Consider the following 19588-nt stretch of genomic DNA (forward strand, 5'->3'; position numbering starts at 1 on the left):
TACCACTACTCACATTGTAAATATGCTTGCCAACTCCCATTTATAGTGGTTCAATTAGTTGACTGGATTAAGTACTTTTTTCTTACTGAGTAAGTGTTACATCTTTATTTACATACTGAAAGATAAAGACGTTAAGTTAAAACTTTATCCTTTGGTCAGGATATCAGAGAGCTGTGGAGGTAAAAACCATCACTCATAAATGCAGAAGCATTAAGCGCTGATACTTATATCTTCAAGTATGTTATCTTGTCATTCACACCACTAAAAAATGAGGTCATTCATAGAAAGTAATATTTTAAATATTCCAAGATACCTACTTACTTTCCAATTTAGGGAATGTTTATGGAATATATAGATAAATGTGTAGTGAAGGGAATTGGTTCTTTTCCCTGTGTCTTGTTTAGTAGACAGTTAAAAGGATCTATATCTACACCATACGTGGTGTGGATATGTAGATATGAAGAAATACAGGGTGTATTCAGCCTGGAGAGCTGCAAATGCTGCTTGCTTTGGCACTGGGTGAAAAAAGAGAAAAAAAAAAAAAAGGAAAGAGAAAGAAGAGAAGGTATTTGATCCATGTGTGATACCACTTAGGTAAATGGTTTATTAAACCATTAATTATCATGCTCTGCTGTCTGCTGGTTACATACTCAGTTTTGGTTGAACTTTCGTGTTTTCTCTGAAGAACCAATTATATTTGGATACCAATCAAAATTACATTTTCTGTAACAGGACAGTTTTTTTTTTTTTATCTATTGTTCTACAAGCTGTTGTTTTTCAATGAAACCAACAGCAGCAAAGGTCAGGATTTATGTAATAACATTAGCTGTGAGAACAAAGGAGTTAGAATACGAGCTGGAAGCCAGCCATTAACCATGGCAAGCTCTATTCTTTCTTCTTGCAAAGTATTGCTTGGTCATAAAAGAATATTAACATCCATTGTATATACCCGTTCTCTACACACTTTTGGAAATGTGTAATGTTGCTCTTAATAATGACATTCCATTATTTTCTATCTCACAGTTGTCAGTAAATCATTTGTTAAATGAATCAGGCCTTGTGAACTTGGACTGGCAAGATTGATTTCTGTGTGACATTTCCTTAGGAAATGAATTAAATATAAGAAAGACAAATGTGTGCACGGTGGCAAATTGTACTTCCACAGAGAGGGTATTTATGATGAATAGAAGGAAGATAGAGTACACATGCTTCAAAGAACACATTCTTGTAATGATGCACAGTACTAATATGATCTGAAGTAAAGATGGTAAGATCAGAAGCTTTCAGTGCAGAATGATTACCATTTCCTTTGAAACCATTATTTACTGTAAATTCCTGAGATACTTTCAGAAATACTTTGAATTCTTTTATTGTAATTTACATAAATCCTTTTTTTTTTTTTTTCCTTTGTATCTCCTCAGTATCCATCAAAATAATTGGGCTTTCAGCAGTGCTTTTTACAGACAGGTGGATATGAATCCAAGGGTGATTTTTTTCTCTTTGCTGTCTGCCTTTACAACAGCTGAAGGAGGCTCCTCTTGCATTATTGCTTTTATATGGGAGTATCTCTGTGATTATGCCTGATACAAAGAATGCGTGAATATGTGTGTTGTTCACCTGTTATTGCATAGACAGCTAAATCCAATCTCAATTATCCTTTCTTTCATATTTGTTTCTTGATCAAATTCACACAGTCTGATGGCTTCTGATTTGTGAATCCTTTCGTTGTCAGTGAGGATTTCAGGAAAAAGAAAAGAAAAATATTCTCCAGTGGCTTTTTTATGATTTTTTGAACATTATAAGTGAATTTCTCTTGTGTTTATTTTTTGGAGCCATGGAAAATGGACAAAACATTGTTAAAACCTAATATCTGCAAGAATATTTGAGAACTTTACATTTTGAAAAAAGTGCAAATTAGTATTTCTCACACTGAAGGACTTCTAATGTAGAAGCGGGATGGAGAACTGTTACAAGAGCACTGTCTTGACTGCAGTAGCTTAGTTTGAAAATGCTGGGTTTACTTCCAAATCCAATTTGCAGCCAATTAACCATAGAAAATACTAAGCAGCTGAAATCTACACTCTTCTAGTTTATGTGTGTACAAATGTTGACTAGTTCATTTGACCTACATATAATATAATTCTTTCTATGCATTTCACCTTCGCCATGGAATAAAAGAAATGCCGTGTTTTGTAGAACAATCCTGATGAGATAGTAATCCAACTATCAAACTCTATGAAGTACCAGCACATCATTCATGTCTGCTTTCTTCCATGTCATTTAGCTTAAGGCAAATGCTTTCACTTACAAATAATGTTGACATTTAAATAATTGTCTGAACCATTTGAGTATATCAGCAATTTTTTTTCTCAGCTCTTCAGTTGGTTTATGTTGTGTTTGTCCATGCAGATCAGCATTTCTGCTAAAACAAAATCCTTAACACAGGGCTGCCTGGCAGTAGGTAATTATTGGCCTGATGGAATGGACTGTGGTTCACAGCACTGAGACAGAAGAGGCACCCTGAAACCTTCTTCACAAGTCTAGAGCATATGACCCCAATTTCCACTTCTTCCTTGCCTCCTCACAGAAATGAGCCAGTTTCCTTCATCACCAACGAGTCAACATCCTCTCCACACAGTCCATCGAAATGTTTTGCTATCACACCTATTTGTTGTTTTTTTTGGTTTGGTTTGGTTTTTTTCGTATTTGTATATGAAAAGCATATTTGTGCAGATCTTTTTCATCCTCATTATTGGCCATCATCTCTTGACTAAAAAACATAAATGAAATGACTTTTACCTCCCCAGATAAAAAGCATCTCTTGGTGCCCAAGGCATTTGTAAATACACGCTGTAAACAAGGACTTGGTAGCACCAGCAGCGCAGCACTACCTCCATTAGCTGGAAGGAAATGATAAATGAAGAAAGATGAGGAAAGTAATCTTTATCATTTAGTTCAGGACATAACCTTTGTGTTTTACTTCAGAAGCTTTCAGAAACAAAATGGATAGTTTGGCACCACGGTTAAAATGTTTATTCCACGAGTTATTCTGCAAACCATTTTGTTCAGTTAATGCCCATTGCAAATGCTGTGTACCTGCTGAAGTGATTCTTTTCCAGATGAAGGATTAGCATTAGAACCAAGGGAAACATTAAAGCTTCCTCAAACCAAATTACTCAGACAAGTCCTAATTGGCTTAATAGGTAAATTTATCCAGCTTCACATGTAGGTTGTACCATTTAGTATTACTCATACATAGTTTTACTCATTTGGGTTTGCTCATCCAAATTTAACATCAATACTTTAAGCCATTCCACAGATTAATTTTAAACAACTGTTGATTATCAAACTTACTGAATCCTTTTGGGTTAAAATTTATCAACTAAACTGTGCTCCTCAATCAGCCACACAAAAATCAAGCCACCCAATTCTTCTGTCAGCTTCCCTGTGACCACATTGGCTAGCAGAGGAATGAAAGTTCATTTTCACTATATTCAGGATAGAATTATACTAAACTAGTACACAGATTTATGGATACCAGCCATAATCAGTCATAATACATCAAGTAGGAAATTATTTTTAATCTTTTGAGTGTTTTAAGTCTGTGAAACAAGACATACACAAAGCATCTCACAGGTTATTAGCTTACAATAAAACAATGGGACTTTGTTCTTTAATGTGACTGCTGCTTTTTCTGAAAATGACAGGGATAGCAAATATTATACTGCTGTCTGTAAATCTGCAGGTATTTTAATGTCCTGCTGTTAATGTGCATGAACCTGCAGCAAAAGTACAATCCAGCTCTGTCACGAAGTAAAATAAACATTAAAATGACAAGAGTGTGAAAAGATATCCTGGCATCTTTAAGGTGCATCACAAGAACAATGAAATCTTAAATGCATGAGACTACGTTTGAAGGGAGACTGAATTCAAAATGTCTTAGAGTCTGCTGCACCTGCAAAAGTCAGATTCAACTTTCAATTGCATCCAAACAAATTGAGCATCTTGGTAAAGCAGAATCAGGCCCATAGCCTAATTTTGATATCACAGTCCAAATGTACTCAAATACTGATAAATGAAATAATCTAGGCAAAATATTGGTTTAACTAAAGGACGAGTTCCTGTAGATATCTCTGCACACTGTAAGAGAAGCCTGTCAGAAGCATGGGCTCTGTTTCCCTGTAGCGTTCCCAATTAAAAAGCTGCCGTTGTAAAGATGCTGATGCTTGCATAATGTAAAATTTTATCTGGAACTCCAAATCCTCACTTCTACAGGATGCCTGCCTGGACCTTTTACAAAATTTGTTAATTGCAAACACTTTGAGAGCATTGATCCATGGCTGCTCTAATTAAATAATTATTCTGAAGAGCACCTATGAGGGCTGACAGACGATGGGTTTGAAAGCATTGCACTAGATCTACATTTAAATGAGTGCTGCTGGCCCCCTCCCAGAACGTTGTTCTTTCCTCAGCCGTTCCTTCAGGTACAGTTCCAGCCCTTTAATTTTCTGCAGAGTGACTAAAGTTTAAATTAGATTCAGATTGTTTTCGGTTTGGCTTAAGACATCAGCAAGTAAGTATCTAGGCTTGAGGAAAGGGGTCTACTTCCCAGCCAGGCTTTTCTTCTTTTCTATGCTTTTTTTTTTTTTTCTCTCTCACAGACTTGTCTGTGCTTAGGGGAGATGATAATAATTGCTTCTACAAAGGCTTACAACTACCCTACAATACGCTCTGTCAGCCTGGCTGCTTTCAAAGCTTTCTCAGCCACAGTTCCAATTCTGTCATATTATTTTTAAATAAATTCCTCTCACACAAACCATTTTTATCCTTTTCAGAATTGCTCGGCTTACGGTTTTCATAATGCCACAGGATGGTTTTGATCTCACTCACCTCCTTTTCTTTGGTTGTTAAATATTTTAATAGTGCAAATATTTTAAAAAAATCAGGATATTTTCAATAAATCATATCCTTGAATACACAAAACTCAATCCTCTGTCTAAAAGACTTTAACATACACAAATGCATATGGAGAGCTGAGGAAAAAAAAAAGACATTTTTTTAAACGATTCTTCAAAATATGTGTTCATAGGAGATTTTTGCAACTACATTCCATACTTTTGAAGTTATTGATTCCCCCAGCACCTAACTGGCCAGGCGCTCATTAGTATGTTCACCTCATACTTTTCCTTATACTGTTAAAAGAAATAACGTGGCTATAGGAGGTACATGTCATGGTAGGTAAACAACAGACAGTAGGGTTTTTGAGCCTTTTTCTATCTACAGTCTTCCCTGACGCTCAGCTCAGCTTAGCTGTCCTCTTTCTCAACCCAGAGTTTGCTTTGTGCTTTTGCAGCACCCCAGCTCTTCAGCTGAGGAGCAGGGACCGTAGTGGCTGAAGCATCAGTTCAGCCAGAACCACCAAGGTTTGTTAAAAACTGAGCCTCACGAAGTTTTGGAAGGGAAGAGGTTCTCCATCATTTCCCACACAGCTAAGGTCCTATCATTTGGGAAGTTTTCCCGTTGCTCACACCACTGGAGGCAGTTTCCAACCCAGAAACCAATCCCCTGTTTGCAGTGCACCTCCTTCACCTTCAAAGTCATCTTCAGTGAGAATTATGTTTCTGAATGACTTTGTTACGGTGATGTATTTGAGCATGGATGAACCAACCCAGGCAAATATTTGCTAATGTATCGATAGCAGTTCACTCCTGGGAAGCTAATGGTACTTCACCAGTGTAAAACTGGTTCCAATAAAAACCCATCCAGATCTAAAATCCATTCAAATTTGATTTTCAAAATTTCTTGTATTTCCTTAAGTAAAATTACTCCTTCAGTTGGTTGTTTCATATTGCCCTGAACACTGTGTAACTGCTGTGTATTTCATGGCTAAATGTATACATTTCTTGACTTTGCAAGGTGCAGTAGTGCAGAGATAGTTCTGATTTCCTTCCAGGGGATCTTTGCAATCCACTGGGGAGCTGTGTTGTCTCGTTTGCACTTTCTTACTGAATTTCAATCAGTTTTCCCAACCATTTGCTGGAAGAATTCCCATAGGACATCTTCAAATGGTCCTAGCCCCATGCTGTCCAGCAGCTCCTCATTTTCTCTTCTCGGGTTGTCTGCGTTTTCTCATTTGAGAATAATTCATCACATGACAACATTTTGCATTAATGATGCCCTGGTGATATCAGATGTGGTAACATTCGGTACGGAACATAGAAAATAAATACAAGGATATACACAGTATAAAATAAAAATAAACTGATGTGCAAAAAAGTTAATGAGGAGGAAAAATAGTTTCTCCTGGCATATGCTGACTCAGAAGTATCTGTCTCCATCCTGCTTAAGCGTGGACAAATTGGATTTATCTTTCACTTTGCAAAGGTCCCTGAGGAAGCCGGTAAAGATGGTGGGCTCCAGTAAAACTGAAGTGAACCTCCTCTGTTGCTTCTGTTTTCTTTATGAAAAAACAGTGTAAGGCTTCTTAAGTGCCTAGCAAAGATGAACTTCCCAGGGTTTTCACAATTAATGCAAGCACGAAAGGAACTAGCATTAAGTACTATGAAAGCAGATGTACGCTTTGCCTACAGCTTTAGAGAGCGACCTTTGTAGCTCTCAATCTTTGTTTATGCAGTTCTCGCTGAGCTTTGTGTTTTAAATGTACCATTTTAAGGAAGGTTCAGATCAAAGCCTATTTCGTCTTCACAATAACTCAGCTGCTCCTGTAATCATCTCAAAGTCTGAACTGCAGGATCTTGGCATCTGCTGCTGTATTTATAAGATGAGGCAAAGCAAGTGACAGAAGGATCAGAGGTGGTTATCAGCACAGGTGTCATCCCTGCGGAAGAATAGCCACCGGATGCCAAAAACGCAGTGCAAGAAATGTATCCATATTTTAAATAAAATACCTTCACTTTTGAACCATTAAGGCATATTTGGTATGCAGTATCTTTCCTTATAGCACTACTAAATAATCTATTCCCATCTACTTTATAAATATTATTGGCATAATACTTCATTTTTTATTGTTCTGAGAAGTTGCCTGAGGGCTCAGTGAAATGAGCAAATTAGAACATTGCCTCTTTTAATGAAGAACAGTGAAATATTTGTACAGGTAATTATTTCCACAATTGCATCACCAAAATATCCCAGACAAAACACTTGGAGTCATCTACAAGTCACACACACGTGGGTATGTTTATATGCATGTGTGTGTACTTGCATTTGGAGTGGACAGTTAGCACAACACTGAATTTATCTTGATATTTACTTTCAAATGAGCTCTTGCAGCAGCAGTTTTTTGGGCACACTATGTATTTTGCATGACTGTGAGCAGATCCACTCTCTGATGCATAAAAGCTGATAGATTCTTTTCTTTCTTTAGTTTTAAAGCCTGTTGTGAAAATCCACACACATTTAGAAGCAATTACAGCAGGGTGAAATAAGTTGTTGACTTACCTAGAAGACAGAAAATGTAGAGATGTTTATCAGAGACAGCATGATTAAAATTGTCACATTTTCTTTTTATACAAAGAATGATAATATAAAAATTATACAAAAGATGACCATTATCTTCTGTGAATTTCTGCACTATAATACATTTATATCAAGCTTTATTAAATAGTGTTATTACAATGTTTAAAATATATGCATTTTACCATATTACTTTGGACCTGATTGTCATTTTAGATAGTCTTCAAAAATGCAAAAGCATTTTTTTTCTTCTGAATTATTGAAACTATGTCTCTCCTAATTCTAACTGGAGGAATATAACATCAATACCGGACAATGTTATGCTGGTTTGTGTTGTATTTCACAATACATATTTTAATCAAAACTAAATGGACTTGTCCTCCAGGCTTATAGGACAAATGACTGAACTCCTTGTTACAACTAATATGTCTTACAAATACAGCTCCAGTTTTTCTGCTTGTGAGCCAAACAGCAATTGAGGCTAGTTTCCACGGTATTTTATGGAAATATTTATTTCCACTAGGCTAGTAGGCCACGACTGCTCTCATCTACTCCCTCTTGCTGCTCAGGGTACACCGTGTCTGAAATTTCAGACTTTGGGTTAAGATGAGCTCTCTTGAAGTATTTTCCATTTCTTGTGTACATTATGTGTCCGGTAACCTTACCAAAACACATTGGTTCTGCTCCATGTCAGGAAGTTTGCATCTTTTAAAGCAGGAGATTCAAAATTAGTGAGGTTTCTAAGTTGAATTCTGCAAGGTCAGTTTTCCTTTGTATGAAAAGGGCACTAACCTCAGTAGCTAAATATGCCTTTTTTAAAGCTTTTGTTTCTTTTTTAAATTTCTCTGCATTTGCAGGTGTTTTGTTGTTGTTGGTGGTGGTTGTTTTTTTCTTATTCAGTACAGATACAGCTGAAACTAGCCCAGCTCTCAGGGAACATTCACAGGCTGCACTTTGGCATCCAAGAATTAGGGAATTTGCTTCTTAGTCTTTACCCAAGAGACTATTTAATATTGTAAAACAATAATAACCAGTCTGTCCACATTTAATTGGTAAAAATATAGTACTGCTTCTATGAATGACGACAGTAATAGCAATAATGATAAGGTAACAGATACGTGCTGGATAGATGACTGATAATAGAGAAGTCAAATGATATAAAACAGGTTACACACATTCCCTGAGTCTGGTCGTAAAGCTTGCTTATTGTGAAATACAGAGTCATGTAGCACTGCAGCTTTTTTCTGGACAACGTGGACTTCTTGCTTGTTGCACAGTACCAGAACAATACGGCAGCAAGCTAGACATTAAAGCAGTAATGTACTTCCTTTGCACTAAGTTTTGTTTAGAGTTACCTGCCATATGAATTAAAAGGCTTGTTTTGTAAGTGGCTGGAGATTTTACAATATTGTTTTGCTAGGCTGGAGTAAAAATGGGATGTGAGAGAACGTTCAATAGTGGTTTAATCTTATGCTTCTACAAGTTCAGTTTTAATGTTGATTTGTGGCACTTCGCGCTTTTGAAAGTCCCTCCCTGAAAGAATAAAATTAAACGTTATATTGTTAATTTTCACCACCAATGTATATAGATTGGTACCTGTAGAGCGGGAAAAGTCCATAATGGAAGCGTGCCTATAAAAGCCCAAGCCTTTACAGCATGCTAGTGGCTTTCCATCAGGTTGCATTAATGTTTTCTGCTTGGTGAAAATAGGTATTTAGCAACAGTGCTAGTTCGTTAGGAATAAATAACTGCTGGACCAATTGCTTCACGCTTGGGAATAAATCTGCACTTTCGGTGCTTGCTATTAAATCACTTATGCAGGTAATTCGTAATGGCTGCAGATTCAGATCTGAGGAATTTGGTTGGTCAGAGAAGTGACAGATTCTTCTGCTGGTTGTAGTCCCACTGCTGCGTCAGGTACAGAGCACTGTTGTCTGTCGCATCTGGCAGTCCGGATGTTCGCCAACGTGCCTTGCTGTCCCCCTGTGGAACAGCAGCAATACCGACCTGCCACATGAGGGGAAGTCAGGGGCTATGCAACTGATGTCGTCGAAGCACATCAGCAGTGAAGGATCCAGGAATTAGCATTACATGGGGACCTGCTACCGACAGGCTGTAAGGCAGAACTGACAGAGATGTCAATAAAATAACGAAGATAAACTCTAGTGGTTTTTCCCATTTTAAAAGGTGTAGGAAATGAATTGAAGCCAACTTCTCTTATCTCAAAGAAAATGCATGCAGCAGTGAAAATGTGTATTTGCATATGTTTGCACTTCTGTCTTTCTCACAGCAGTAGGTTTTAAAACGGGTGTTGACAGTAGACTGGACAGACTTCAGTTTCTAGAGTGGGTTATGAAGAGTTGTTTCCCTTGGCGTTTCTCTTCATCCCAGATTTTTTAATAAGTGCTTCAAGTCATGCCAATATCCATCTTGTTTGCAACCTACGTATTCTCTCCTTATAGATCTTCAAATAGCAAGGGACCCATTATCACATCTCTTCCTCCTACAACCCTATTCTTCTCATCTGAGAAATGCTACTTGAAACTTCTATTAATAGTAAAAAAGTACATTTGCCCTGTATTTTTCACGAAGATGGTTCTTAAAAATGCTTTATAACTTAAACTGATGCAAACGTATATATGAGGAACTTAGATCTAGGGCTCTTCAGACCTCTGCTTCCTAATTGCTTGGTAACTAATGGGCTCTACCACCAGAAATAAACTATTGTTAAGTGCTGGTTCCTAGATATTCAGCTGGAGCCTGGGCCTGACTTTGTCTGTGTCAAACTTGTGCCTTCTAAATGAAGTGTCTAAAATATTTTGTCCCAAAACGAACAAACTGGGGATGATTAGATACTTCTGAAATTACTCAAATAAAATTAATAGAAAAGAATGCAGTTCCATTAGGTAGAAAGGCAGGAACTTTTCAATCATGCATGGTTACATTAAAATAAAATTTAATAAAAGAAATGGAAAATAATATTTCTACTTTAATGTGCAGGAGAAAGTAAGAAGGAGGACATGAGATACTTGAATAGATATTTAACTGAATTTTGCATTAAATTTTTGCAGTCTTGTAAATAAATTTCTTATTCACCACATATTAACAGAAGTCAGTTCCTGTTTTACTCATGAAACAACACTCTTCTGAAGAAAGGCTGAGAGAAAGTCCTGAGAGAACTTCAAAAGAATATTCACCATTGAGTCATCCATAAGCGACATGCTCAAGTAATATCTGTTATGCAAAAAACAAACCCTCTCCAGCATACAGAAAAGTCCAGTACTTGACTGCCTGTCCAGTCATGCCTCAGAGCAAATTCCAAAGGAAATCTGCAGGGTTTTAGGTACTTTGCAAACTTGTCAGTGAAAACAAGAGAAAGCATCATCCAGGGTCCAGTTTTAAAGGCTGGACCTTTTTAAAGGTGAGTGAATGAGGCAGTCTTCGAGGAAGCTACAGCATAGAAGAGGCTGAAAGACTGTTCTTCCTCCACCAAAATCGAGAGAAATATGACGACTGAATGACAGGAGGATGCAGAGGTCCCATGCATTTGAGCAGCTACAGGATGTTACTGAGTTGTCATAGGGCATGAATTACAGCACTTGGGTAATGGCAGAGAACTGGTGTAAACAGGACTGCACGTACATGGTAAAAGCTGGATCTCTACACAGCATTATAGACAAGAAAAAATAAAATGACTTAGTTGTGAATGGCATTTTACAGATCTTGATATGCTTGATAGGCTGGACTATACAGAGAAATTGTTTCGAGTCTGATTTACCATTAATTAATCTATTTCTTTCCTACTTGGCACTGTGCATTCAGTCCTGTTTCCAATTGCCATTTAAAAACAGGGATCCAAATTACCTCAGTCAGAGCAGTTTAAACCAAATGGCCACTTCGCCAGATTTATTTTGCAGACATTGGTTTTTCTGTCTGCCCGGTGCTGGGGGCCTGGAGAGGAGGCAAGGCTGGTGCTGTGCATCGGCAGGGTGGTGGTGCGATTTTTAGAGCTAATACAAGAGCCTTTTGACTTGCCACTTTCAGAGGTGTAAAGAGTTATCTTCATATTTGGAAGCACGCAAATCCAAACAAAGAAAATAGCCATGGAGGGAATTTTCTTTGATTTTTTTCTCCCTGTGATTTACTGACTTAATTTTGTGAAGCCCAGTATGCATCTACATAAGGCATGAGAGTGTCTGCAAAGCACAGGAATGGGTGTTCATAGTCCAGAGTTTCCTAGAGATGTCACGTGACACAGTAAATATTTAATAAATTTCAGGTTTACGTAAGAAAACTGTGTTACTCATTTCTTAGACAGCCGAATCCTCTTTTTTCACCCACCTGATATAATCCATAGCCAAAGCTTTGTTTATATGTGCAGTTTTGACTGGAGACACATTTGTGAGATATTCTGAGCATATGGATAACCTGTCACGTATGAGGTATTGTCTAAGCAATGCTTACTTGTTATGCACTATATTTCCCTCTTTTCCTTTATAAAATTGACTTTCAAAGGACAAGACTGTTACTTGTCAGAAGGGAAGAAAAGATCCTGACTACTTTTAACTTTGAAATATGACATGATTATCAGTATGTTCTTTCTCAGAAAACACTTTTGAAGACAAGTGATTGAAAAGAAGACTATTGTGGCTTCTCATATTGCCATAGTATCCTAATGATATTTTGAATTATGCCTGATGGAAATCAGGTGTTGACAATTCAAGAAGGCATGCAGGAACAGCATTTCCCATCCCGTTCAGAAGTGTCTCCTTCACTTGTATATAGATGCTAGACTTCTGTTGAAATCAGTGCAAGATAGAAATTTCCTTATCTTGATGGATCTAAATTCACAAACTCAGAAATCATTCGTGCCTGTCTAGAGCTAGTTCATTCCTGAATATTTATTATCTCTAAATTTACCCACATCTCGCACCTTCAGGCAGCATCTCCTGATGGGGGCTTGTTACAGGCAGGATGGTGCAATTTGTTCTGCTATTGCTTGTGTCGTGATTTTTCTTGGATAAAAGATTTTGTTCGTAAGTAACGGCCAAGAAAACACAGCAATGTGAGATGTTCCTGACAGAAAAGATGGCATGATGACCTCAAAAATCCTATTACTTAATGACTTTTATCTTAACTTGCAGAGATAAAGTAGTATAAAAGGAGTAAAATATGTTAACAGATGGAAGAAAATAAAGTGATAAGCTTTTTCAGTAATGTAAGCCACATTGCAGTTAATACTGCATTGTCTTCCCTTTCTTGTATATGAATCATTGGTGTTTTTTTTTTTTTAAATCAGTCTGTAAGACCTAGTTTTTCCTTACCTGGACTCTGCCTCAGTGGGATAATGATCTTAGTATTTTTCTCTTTAATAAAAAAAAATCTATCAAACTCTTTCAGCATTACAGAAAAATAGGAAAACAACCTCTTTTTCTCACCCACTAAATATGCTAAACTACTTTCCACTTAGAAAAAGCTATAATGTCCCATTTTTAACTTCAGAGTTATTTCTGACCCCAAAAAAATGAGAACAAACCAATACTCACCACAGCAACGAGATGTGAGTTTCACATGGGAAGACGAGCTGTGGGACTCGATTCTTCTTCAGGAAGGTGGAGGGAGGAATATTATAAGGTGCAACAAATTGGAGAGGACTTATTGTGGCTTGCCCTGTGAAGGAAATCTGCCTCTGTGGCATAAAATCTTGTTCTGCGTTCCAAGAAATGTCATTTGAAATGTAGAATGAGTGCACAGCAGGAATAATAGAATTGTCTGAGCATGTGAATTTTAAACACTAAATATTATACAGAAACAATAATATTTTTTCTGACAGAAACTGGTGACTAATGCAGCTTTTTTCCTTAAAAATATTTGCTTAGGCTGGACATTAATCTCTTGGCAGAAATTTCTGGAAAAAAAAAATTCTCAGTAAAAATTTATAAGAAAAGAGCTGTTTTACCCAGCTAACAAAATGGAACTGACAGCCTTCAGAGGTGGCAAAGTCTCATTTACAGTAGAGCTAGAGCAGCATGACAGGTTTCTTTTATATGTATATAAAGAAATATATGTATTTCCTATAACTGTGATAATGGCCTTATACTAAGCCAAATGTGGTTAAAAATTATTCCTAGGATCTTTTTCAAATAGTATGCCTAGGCAAGTGGTCCCTCCTCCCTATCTGGTTGACTGATATTTTTCTCTGAAATCCTGAAAGGTGAAAACATTTAAGTTAAATAGTCACGTAGTTCTAATTGAAAATCTGCAGATAGATCATGTGGCACTTTGTCCATCACAAACCATCTCAGCTACCAAGGACATACCCAAGTAAAACTTACAATTCATAATAGTTTCCATTTTCTTTTTAACTTGCATCCTTTTCCCTAACCTCCTCTTATTTCAGGGTCCTTAATGAGAAGGAGTTTGCAACCATCAATAAATAATGTTTTTCTTACAGAATATCTGGTGAAAGCTGCTTTGCTGGTACTCTTGACTCATTCTGGTGATTTGTTCTTCTTCTAGCTTGCACGGACAAAGAATTGAGGAGTCTCGCTTCACGACTAAAAGACTGGTTCGGTGCTCTTCACGAGGATGCAAACCGTGTCATCAAGCCGACAAGCTCGGAGACAGCACAAGGCAGTAAGAAAACACCTTTCCAGTTGAATGTTGAGCGTTGCAGGCAGCTTCCCAGCCTGGGAGAGCTCAGCACAGCTGTTAGTGCCACAATGTCATGTCAAGCAGGTGCCAGCAAGTAAGCAATTACACAGGGGAGCTGATCCTGCAAATAAATAGCTGCACCGTTTTCTAAAGGAGTTGCAGTCCTTCTGTGCTCTCTGTCTGGCCTAAACTACTCTAAAAATTGGCAGTCAGGGAGACCTTTACAAGTTAGCCAGGCAAGTAACTGAGTCCAAAGGCCACAAAGTTCACATCTATACTAGCAAATAAAGTCATTCAGGGACTTTTGTCAAGCCCTGAGGTCAGCGGAATGACATAGTTCATGTCTGTACAGTAATCTCCATGACCCTCCAAATCAGTGTGGCTGCACCCAGATCACTTCTTGGGGATGGACAGTGGCCTGTGCTTGCCCCCAAGTCTAGGCCAAGCATTTTCTGACCCAAAGTCATGAACCAAAAACACAGCATACAAGGAAACAGAAAATTAAGCTAACGTTGCAAAAGACTCGCTTCAGATTTTACAATTTCTTGCTAATGCCTTTTATAAGAGGTGGAATAATGAAAACATCCACACTATAGCCCCAGAGCTGGAACAGTTAAGTGGTATGGAAAGCTGGAATCTGTTGTGTCCCAGGTATTTAATAATGCCATCTTTGCTTCCTTTGATACTTTTTTCTCCCTTTTTTTAAAAAAAGAAAGGAAGAAAGTGAACGGTTTAGAGGACATTTATTCTCTGTGGGTTAAGCTAACATGACTGATTTTGATGTCATTTACCCACCAGGGAGGGGAAAGATTGAGATAACAGCAGCAAAAGAGGTCATCTTCATCAGAGAGCAGATGCGAATTTATTTTCTGTAAGGACTCATTAATCCTTTTAAACAGCATGTCCCAAACCACACGAGCCCTGGGTTGCAAAGTAGGATGCACAAGTTTCATCTAGGTGTGTGACTCACCTTCACTTCACTGTCCTCATTCTCTGGGGAGAGCTGCTCAGAACTGGGGTCCACACACATTCGTTATGTGGAGGAAGGCAGCTGCTCCCTTTTACTTCTTTTTTGCCCCAATTTCCCTGTAGCATGAGGCTGGAGAGGCTGAACGTGCAGCCCATCCGTGAGATGGAGCTCACCCAGCACATCGGGATGGACATTTCCTGCTGGTCCATGTCCGCACTGCCACTCTTCTTTTCTGCTACTTTCGAGGTTTTGTAGCAATATATTGCCTCTTCCTAAAAAGACAGAATATACCCCAGGCTATAATGCTTAAAACTATAAGCAAACCTCATTAATGCCAAGTACTTCTATCTTAAAAGTATTTGATAAAACAAGCCACATTCTTTGTAAATTTTTTAATAGGTTCCTTACTTACAAAGTTTTTACAGTAAAGTCAGTATCTTTAAAACCCTGTGTCCTACACATTTCTTAACCATTCTTATGTAAAGGAAGCTGAACCCTACCGCAAAAAGAAGCGTGCTGTGCAGCTAATCATGGCTTCAAAATGTGAATTCCCTTCAGCCCCCGTGACAGAAAGCACCAGAAATATAAAACTTTTTCTGGAGTCCCCCATGCCCAGAATCACGTGAAATCTTGTTTCATCAGATTCTCAAAAGGATGTTTTCATGCAGATACCTGTGAGCTGCTCATGAGGAGCTTACCGAAGGCCAAAGACTAAATTCATTCCTAAAGATGGTGGGATTTTTGCTGAAGCAATTTCAGTAAGAAAAGCATTCCTGGTAATTCTGCAGTGTTTGCTCTGATTCACAGAGGAGCTGTTATCTCTTTTTAGTTCAGTTTGATTCCTGGCAGCTTTTATATGAAAGGCTGCCTTGATGATCTTAAACACTTGATCTCAACAATGTTCATTTTTAGATTGTTGACTTAGTTTGGCACATTTTCTTATTTTCTGTGTGTCAGGAGAAAAAAAAAAAGGAAAAAAAAAAAAGGAAAGGAAAGAAAAGAAAAGAAACTTTGTGAGTTAAGATGTCCAAATCATTTCTAAATGCCACAAAACTTCAGCTTGTATTTCTTTTTAAGAAATTGCAACAGTATGCATGAATTGATCTGCATGTGCCAAATTCTGCAGCTCTGGTTCTCTCTGGTAGCACTGCAAGTACTGAATAAGGACAGCAGGATTTGGCTTCCTCTAACTTCAGCTTCAAACATTTGTAAGAATAAAAGGGGGCTCAAAATCCAAAACAAAGTTCACATACCCGAACTGAAAAAAGATACATTTGTGTGAATCCTGGACACAAATGCAAACAGGACATACGCGGCTCTGGAAATACGCTCTGACGTACCCATTGCATTTTTTTGTTGCTCTGCATGTATTCTCCTCCTCACTAGGCTGATCACTTCATTAAGCTGAGCAAGCTTGGTTAAGCTTGTAGAGTCTTAAAAGGCATATACATCCTCAAAGTAATCCATTTTGGGTATGCCCCTGTGGCAGCAAAAGGAACAGATGGTGGGATGTGATGACTAAGATGCCTCGGACACATCAGCTGTCTAGAGAAGGTGTTCCAGCAGAGATTTCTCTATGCTACATTAAATTTTCAAGATGTTACTGTAAGTGTAAATAAGCTCTTTGAGTGTATTAAGTTCACCCCCAGGTGAAGAAAAAAGAAGTACATTTTTGTCTTCTTTTTTTTGCTCTGCTGAAAGGGAAGGGATAAGGGCAAGTCATTGTGCTTCAAATCTCAAACCTTCATTCAACATGCTATCTGTGAGATCCCAACAAAGCACCACAGTCCAGGAACTCTGTCTTCCACAATCTTTGTACAATTATAAAATCCTTAATAAATAATATTAGTAACTCAGGGACATGCTTTGAAACAAGAAATAATAAAACTAATTAAGTACTAAGATCAGATTCAAATCGCTCCTGAGCCTGTTGATAATTCATAACATCCCCGTGTTGTATCTAGATAGTCTCTTTAGTTGGAGTGGGAGTTGTTTTTCTTGCACCAGAGATCTATGCAATATAAAGGCACTTTTCTGGGGAACATTTCTTTTCCTCCTTCCTTTATTTTAAGTGATGGGGGAAATTAGGTTAATTATTCCCCTGTTAATTTAATTGTAGTATACTTTAATAAAATAAATCTTGCTTATGTAAGTCAACTCTTGAAGAGAGTGAAAATAATTTCATGTGCCAGAAGGTGTGTTTATTTTTAATTATGATTTTCACTTATAGGTTTTTTCCTAATTTAATTCCATTTTAATTCAGAGAAGATGGAATGTTTTAGGCATTAAAGGGATATTTAGACTTTCACATGTAGGTCACCAGTTTGAATTCCTTCCAGATCTGTAGTGACTGAATGTTGTTAGGATGTCAAACAGCTGTCAGTGGGAATGAGAAATGTGATGGTCTCAAACCAGGTCGCTGCGACCAGGTGTCCAGATGAGAGCAACCACCACAATTGACACTAATTGGCATCTGTGTTGGCAGCATCTGCCCAGGAGCCAAGAGCAGGAGGGATATGAAGCCTGCACCCTTCTCTTGCCTCTCACCATAGGTCCTGCAGGGCTGAGCTGACGCCCAGAAAGATGCAGGAAAGATCTCACTGAGGCTGCTTCTAAGCCAGGTCTGCTGTGCTGGAGTTCCAGCCTACTTACCAAGCACTACATTCATTACAGAATTACAGTATGTGGCTTACTTCATCCAACATATTGTGTCATATTTGTAAGCAAGTGTATCATAAGACTCCAAAACTGAGTTAATTCATTCAACATCATTTGGCCTCACCTAGTCTGATGGGAGCACAGTGACCTCCCAGTGAATCTAGGTAGGCCCTGAGAACCATTTTCCCTCAGCTGCCCTGGTTGCACACTAAGTTAGAGCCTGCACTGCACTCTCAGGCCACACGCTGCTTTCATTCCTGTTGCTGGGTGCAGAGAACATCCAGCATTGCTGGGCTGGGACTGCAGATGCAGGATTGCACAAGGTGATTTATGGGTGGGAGCTTTTAGCAGGAGATGATGTGCAGTGGAGGTAGATGCTACTATTCACTTTCAAACATATACAGAAGGATAATTAAAGAATTAGCCTTTTCACTGATATTAACCATCTAGCTAAGGGCTTTCCATTGCACCTGCTGCTGTAATATTTAACGACTTCCAGACCACACTGTCTAATATGCAGCACTGCTTAATAGCACAGCCTCTTAACAAACCTAATCTGGAACTCCGGTCGCAATAGTGAAAGCTCCCTTGTTTATAAGAAATTCCAATCAAAACTCTTCATCTAATGTAATTAACTGTCTTCGTAAGTGACCTTTCATGATTGTATCTTGCATTCAAGCCCTGATGGTATGTCACAGAGCAGCTTCGTATTCAGATCAGTCACTATCTTGTGATCTGCTCAGACAGCTCAGTGCTGGGGGCATGTTGCTGTTGTATCACTGAGTGCATGTTGTACACACAGATAAAGACTTCCCAGCAGGGAGGAAAACAAGACTCAAAAATAATCCACAGGCGCTGTCAGGGGCAAGTTCTTGCCAGGATCTCTTCCTCCCTGCATTGATCCTTGCCAGTTAGATGACCTTTAGAGAGTCGCAGGGCTAAGCAACACATGCCATGCTGAACTGGTTGTACAGCAGACCTTGCAGTTATTCACCGAAGCAGCAGTAAGTGCCACAACATGGTATAAAGACCATCACCAGAGATAGCATCCATGCAGGAAAAAAGCAGCCAACAGAACTCAGCTATTTTTCCCCAGAAACTGTTAAACTGGGCTAGTTGAATCTCGTACTGATCCCAGCTCCACCATGCAACTGAACATCATCGCCCCTTGCCTGTTTGTCTGCTTTTAATGTGTCCCATGGAGGGGAATCAGGCGCAGCATGCACCCCACACAAGACAGGAGTCACCGCACCAGCCCTGCGCCTTCGAGCTTTGCAAAAGCAAAGTTGAGGATTCTGAAGTCATTTCACTCAACAAGGGATTGCAGAATGACCAAGTCCTGCTCACCTTCTTCAGATGAATAAAATAATTGAAGTGAATAGCCCTAATTGCTTCAGCAAGGCAGGCAGGCTTCCTCCCTCTATTCATACAGCCTTTTTCTTTTTCACTGTGCTCAGACTCGATTAGATAACATTAGAGGAGATAACGGCACAAAAATGTGATGAAATGTTCAGCATGATCTCTCTCTTCGCTGCCTAAGCTGCCTCTAGCCCTGAGGAAATGGTGTTAGCCTCTTCCTTTCTTCGAGAAACTTGTATTATGAATGACATAAACCTTCCCATTAGTTAACCCTTCTGATTGTTCCTCCATGTCACTGACAACCTTCAGCTGCAGCTGCATACAAAAAGCACAGCTTCCAGCACAAAGCACTGCCCTCCCTTGGATTAATGCTTAAAATAGCAGGTAGGCTGCAGAGCCTGGACAAACTGTCAGCGTGATTCCAGCAACATCTTAGGTTTCACTTTAACAAAGCAACATCTAGAATGGGACTTG

The 19588-nt window shown here is 38.6% G+C and overlaps 1 protein-coding gene and 1 long non-coding RNA gene across 4 annotated transcripts in view; one reads left to right on the forward strand and one right to left on the reverse strand.

Annotated features, from left to right (window-relative positions):
* SPOCK1 (SPARC (osteonectin), cwcv and kazal like domains proteoglycan 1) overlaps positions 1-19588 on the forward strand; it is a 289273-nt gene that overhangs the window by 256716 nt on the left and 12969 nt on the right. For both annotated transcript variants that reach the window (XM_066977321.1, XM_066977322.1), the window contains one exon: positions 13993-14109. In XM_066977321.1, the coding sequence (XP_066833422.1) occupies positions 13993-14109 (117 nt within the window). The remainder of the gene's footprint in view (positions 1-13992; positions 14110-19588) is intronic.
* Positions 10213-14063, reverse strand: LOC136786416 (uncharacterized). Of its 2 annotated transcripts, none has more exons than XR_010824996.1 (3): positions 13926-14063; positions 13020-13182; positions 10213-11133 (listed from the first exon to the last, which is right to left on the reverse strand). It is a non-coding gene; the product is annotated as an uncharacterized lncRNA (long non-coding RNA). The 2 variants fall into 2 exon arrangements; XR_010824997.1 differs by having other exon boundaries at positions 13020-13143; positions 13926-14028.

The sequence above is a fragment of the Anser cygnoides genome, chromosome 14 (genome assembly GCF_040182565.1).
Source record: "Anser cygnoides isolate HZ-2024a breed goose chromosome 14, Taihu_goose_T2T_genome, whole genome shotgun sequence".
NCBI lineage: Eukaryota > Metazoa > Chordata > Aves > Anseriformes > Anatidae > Anser > Anser cygnoides.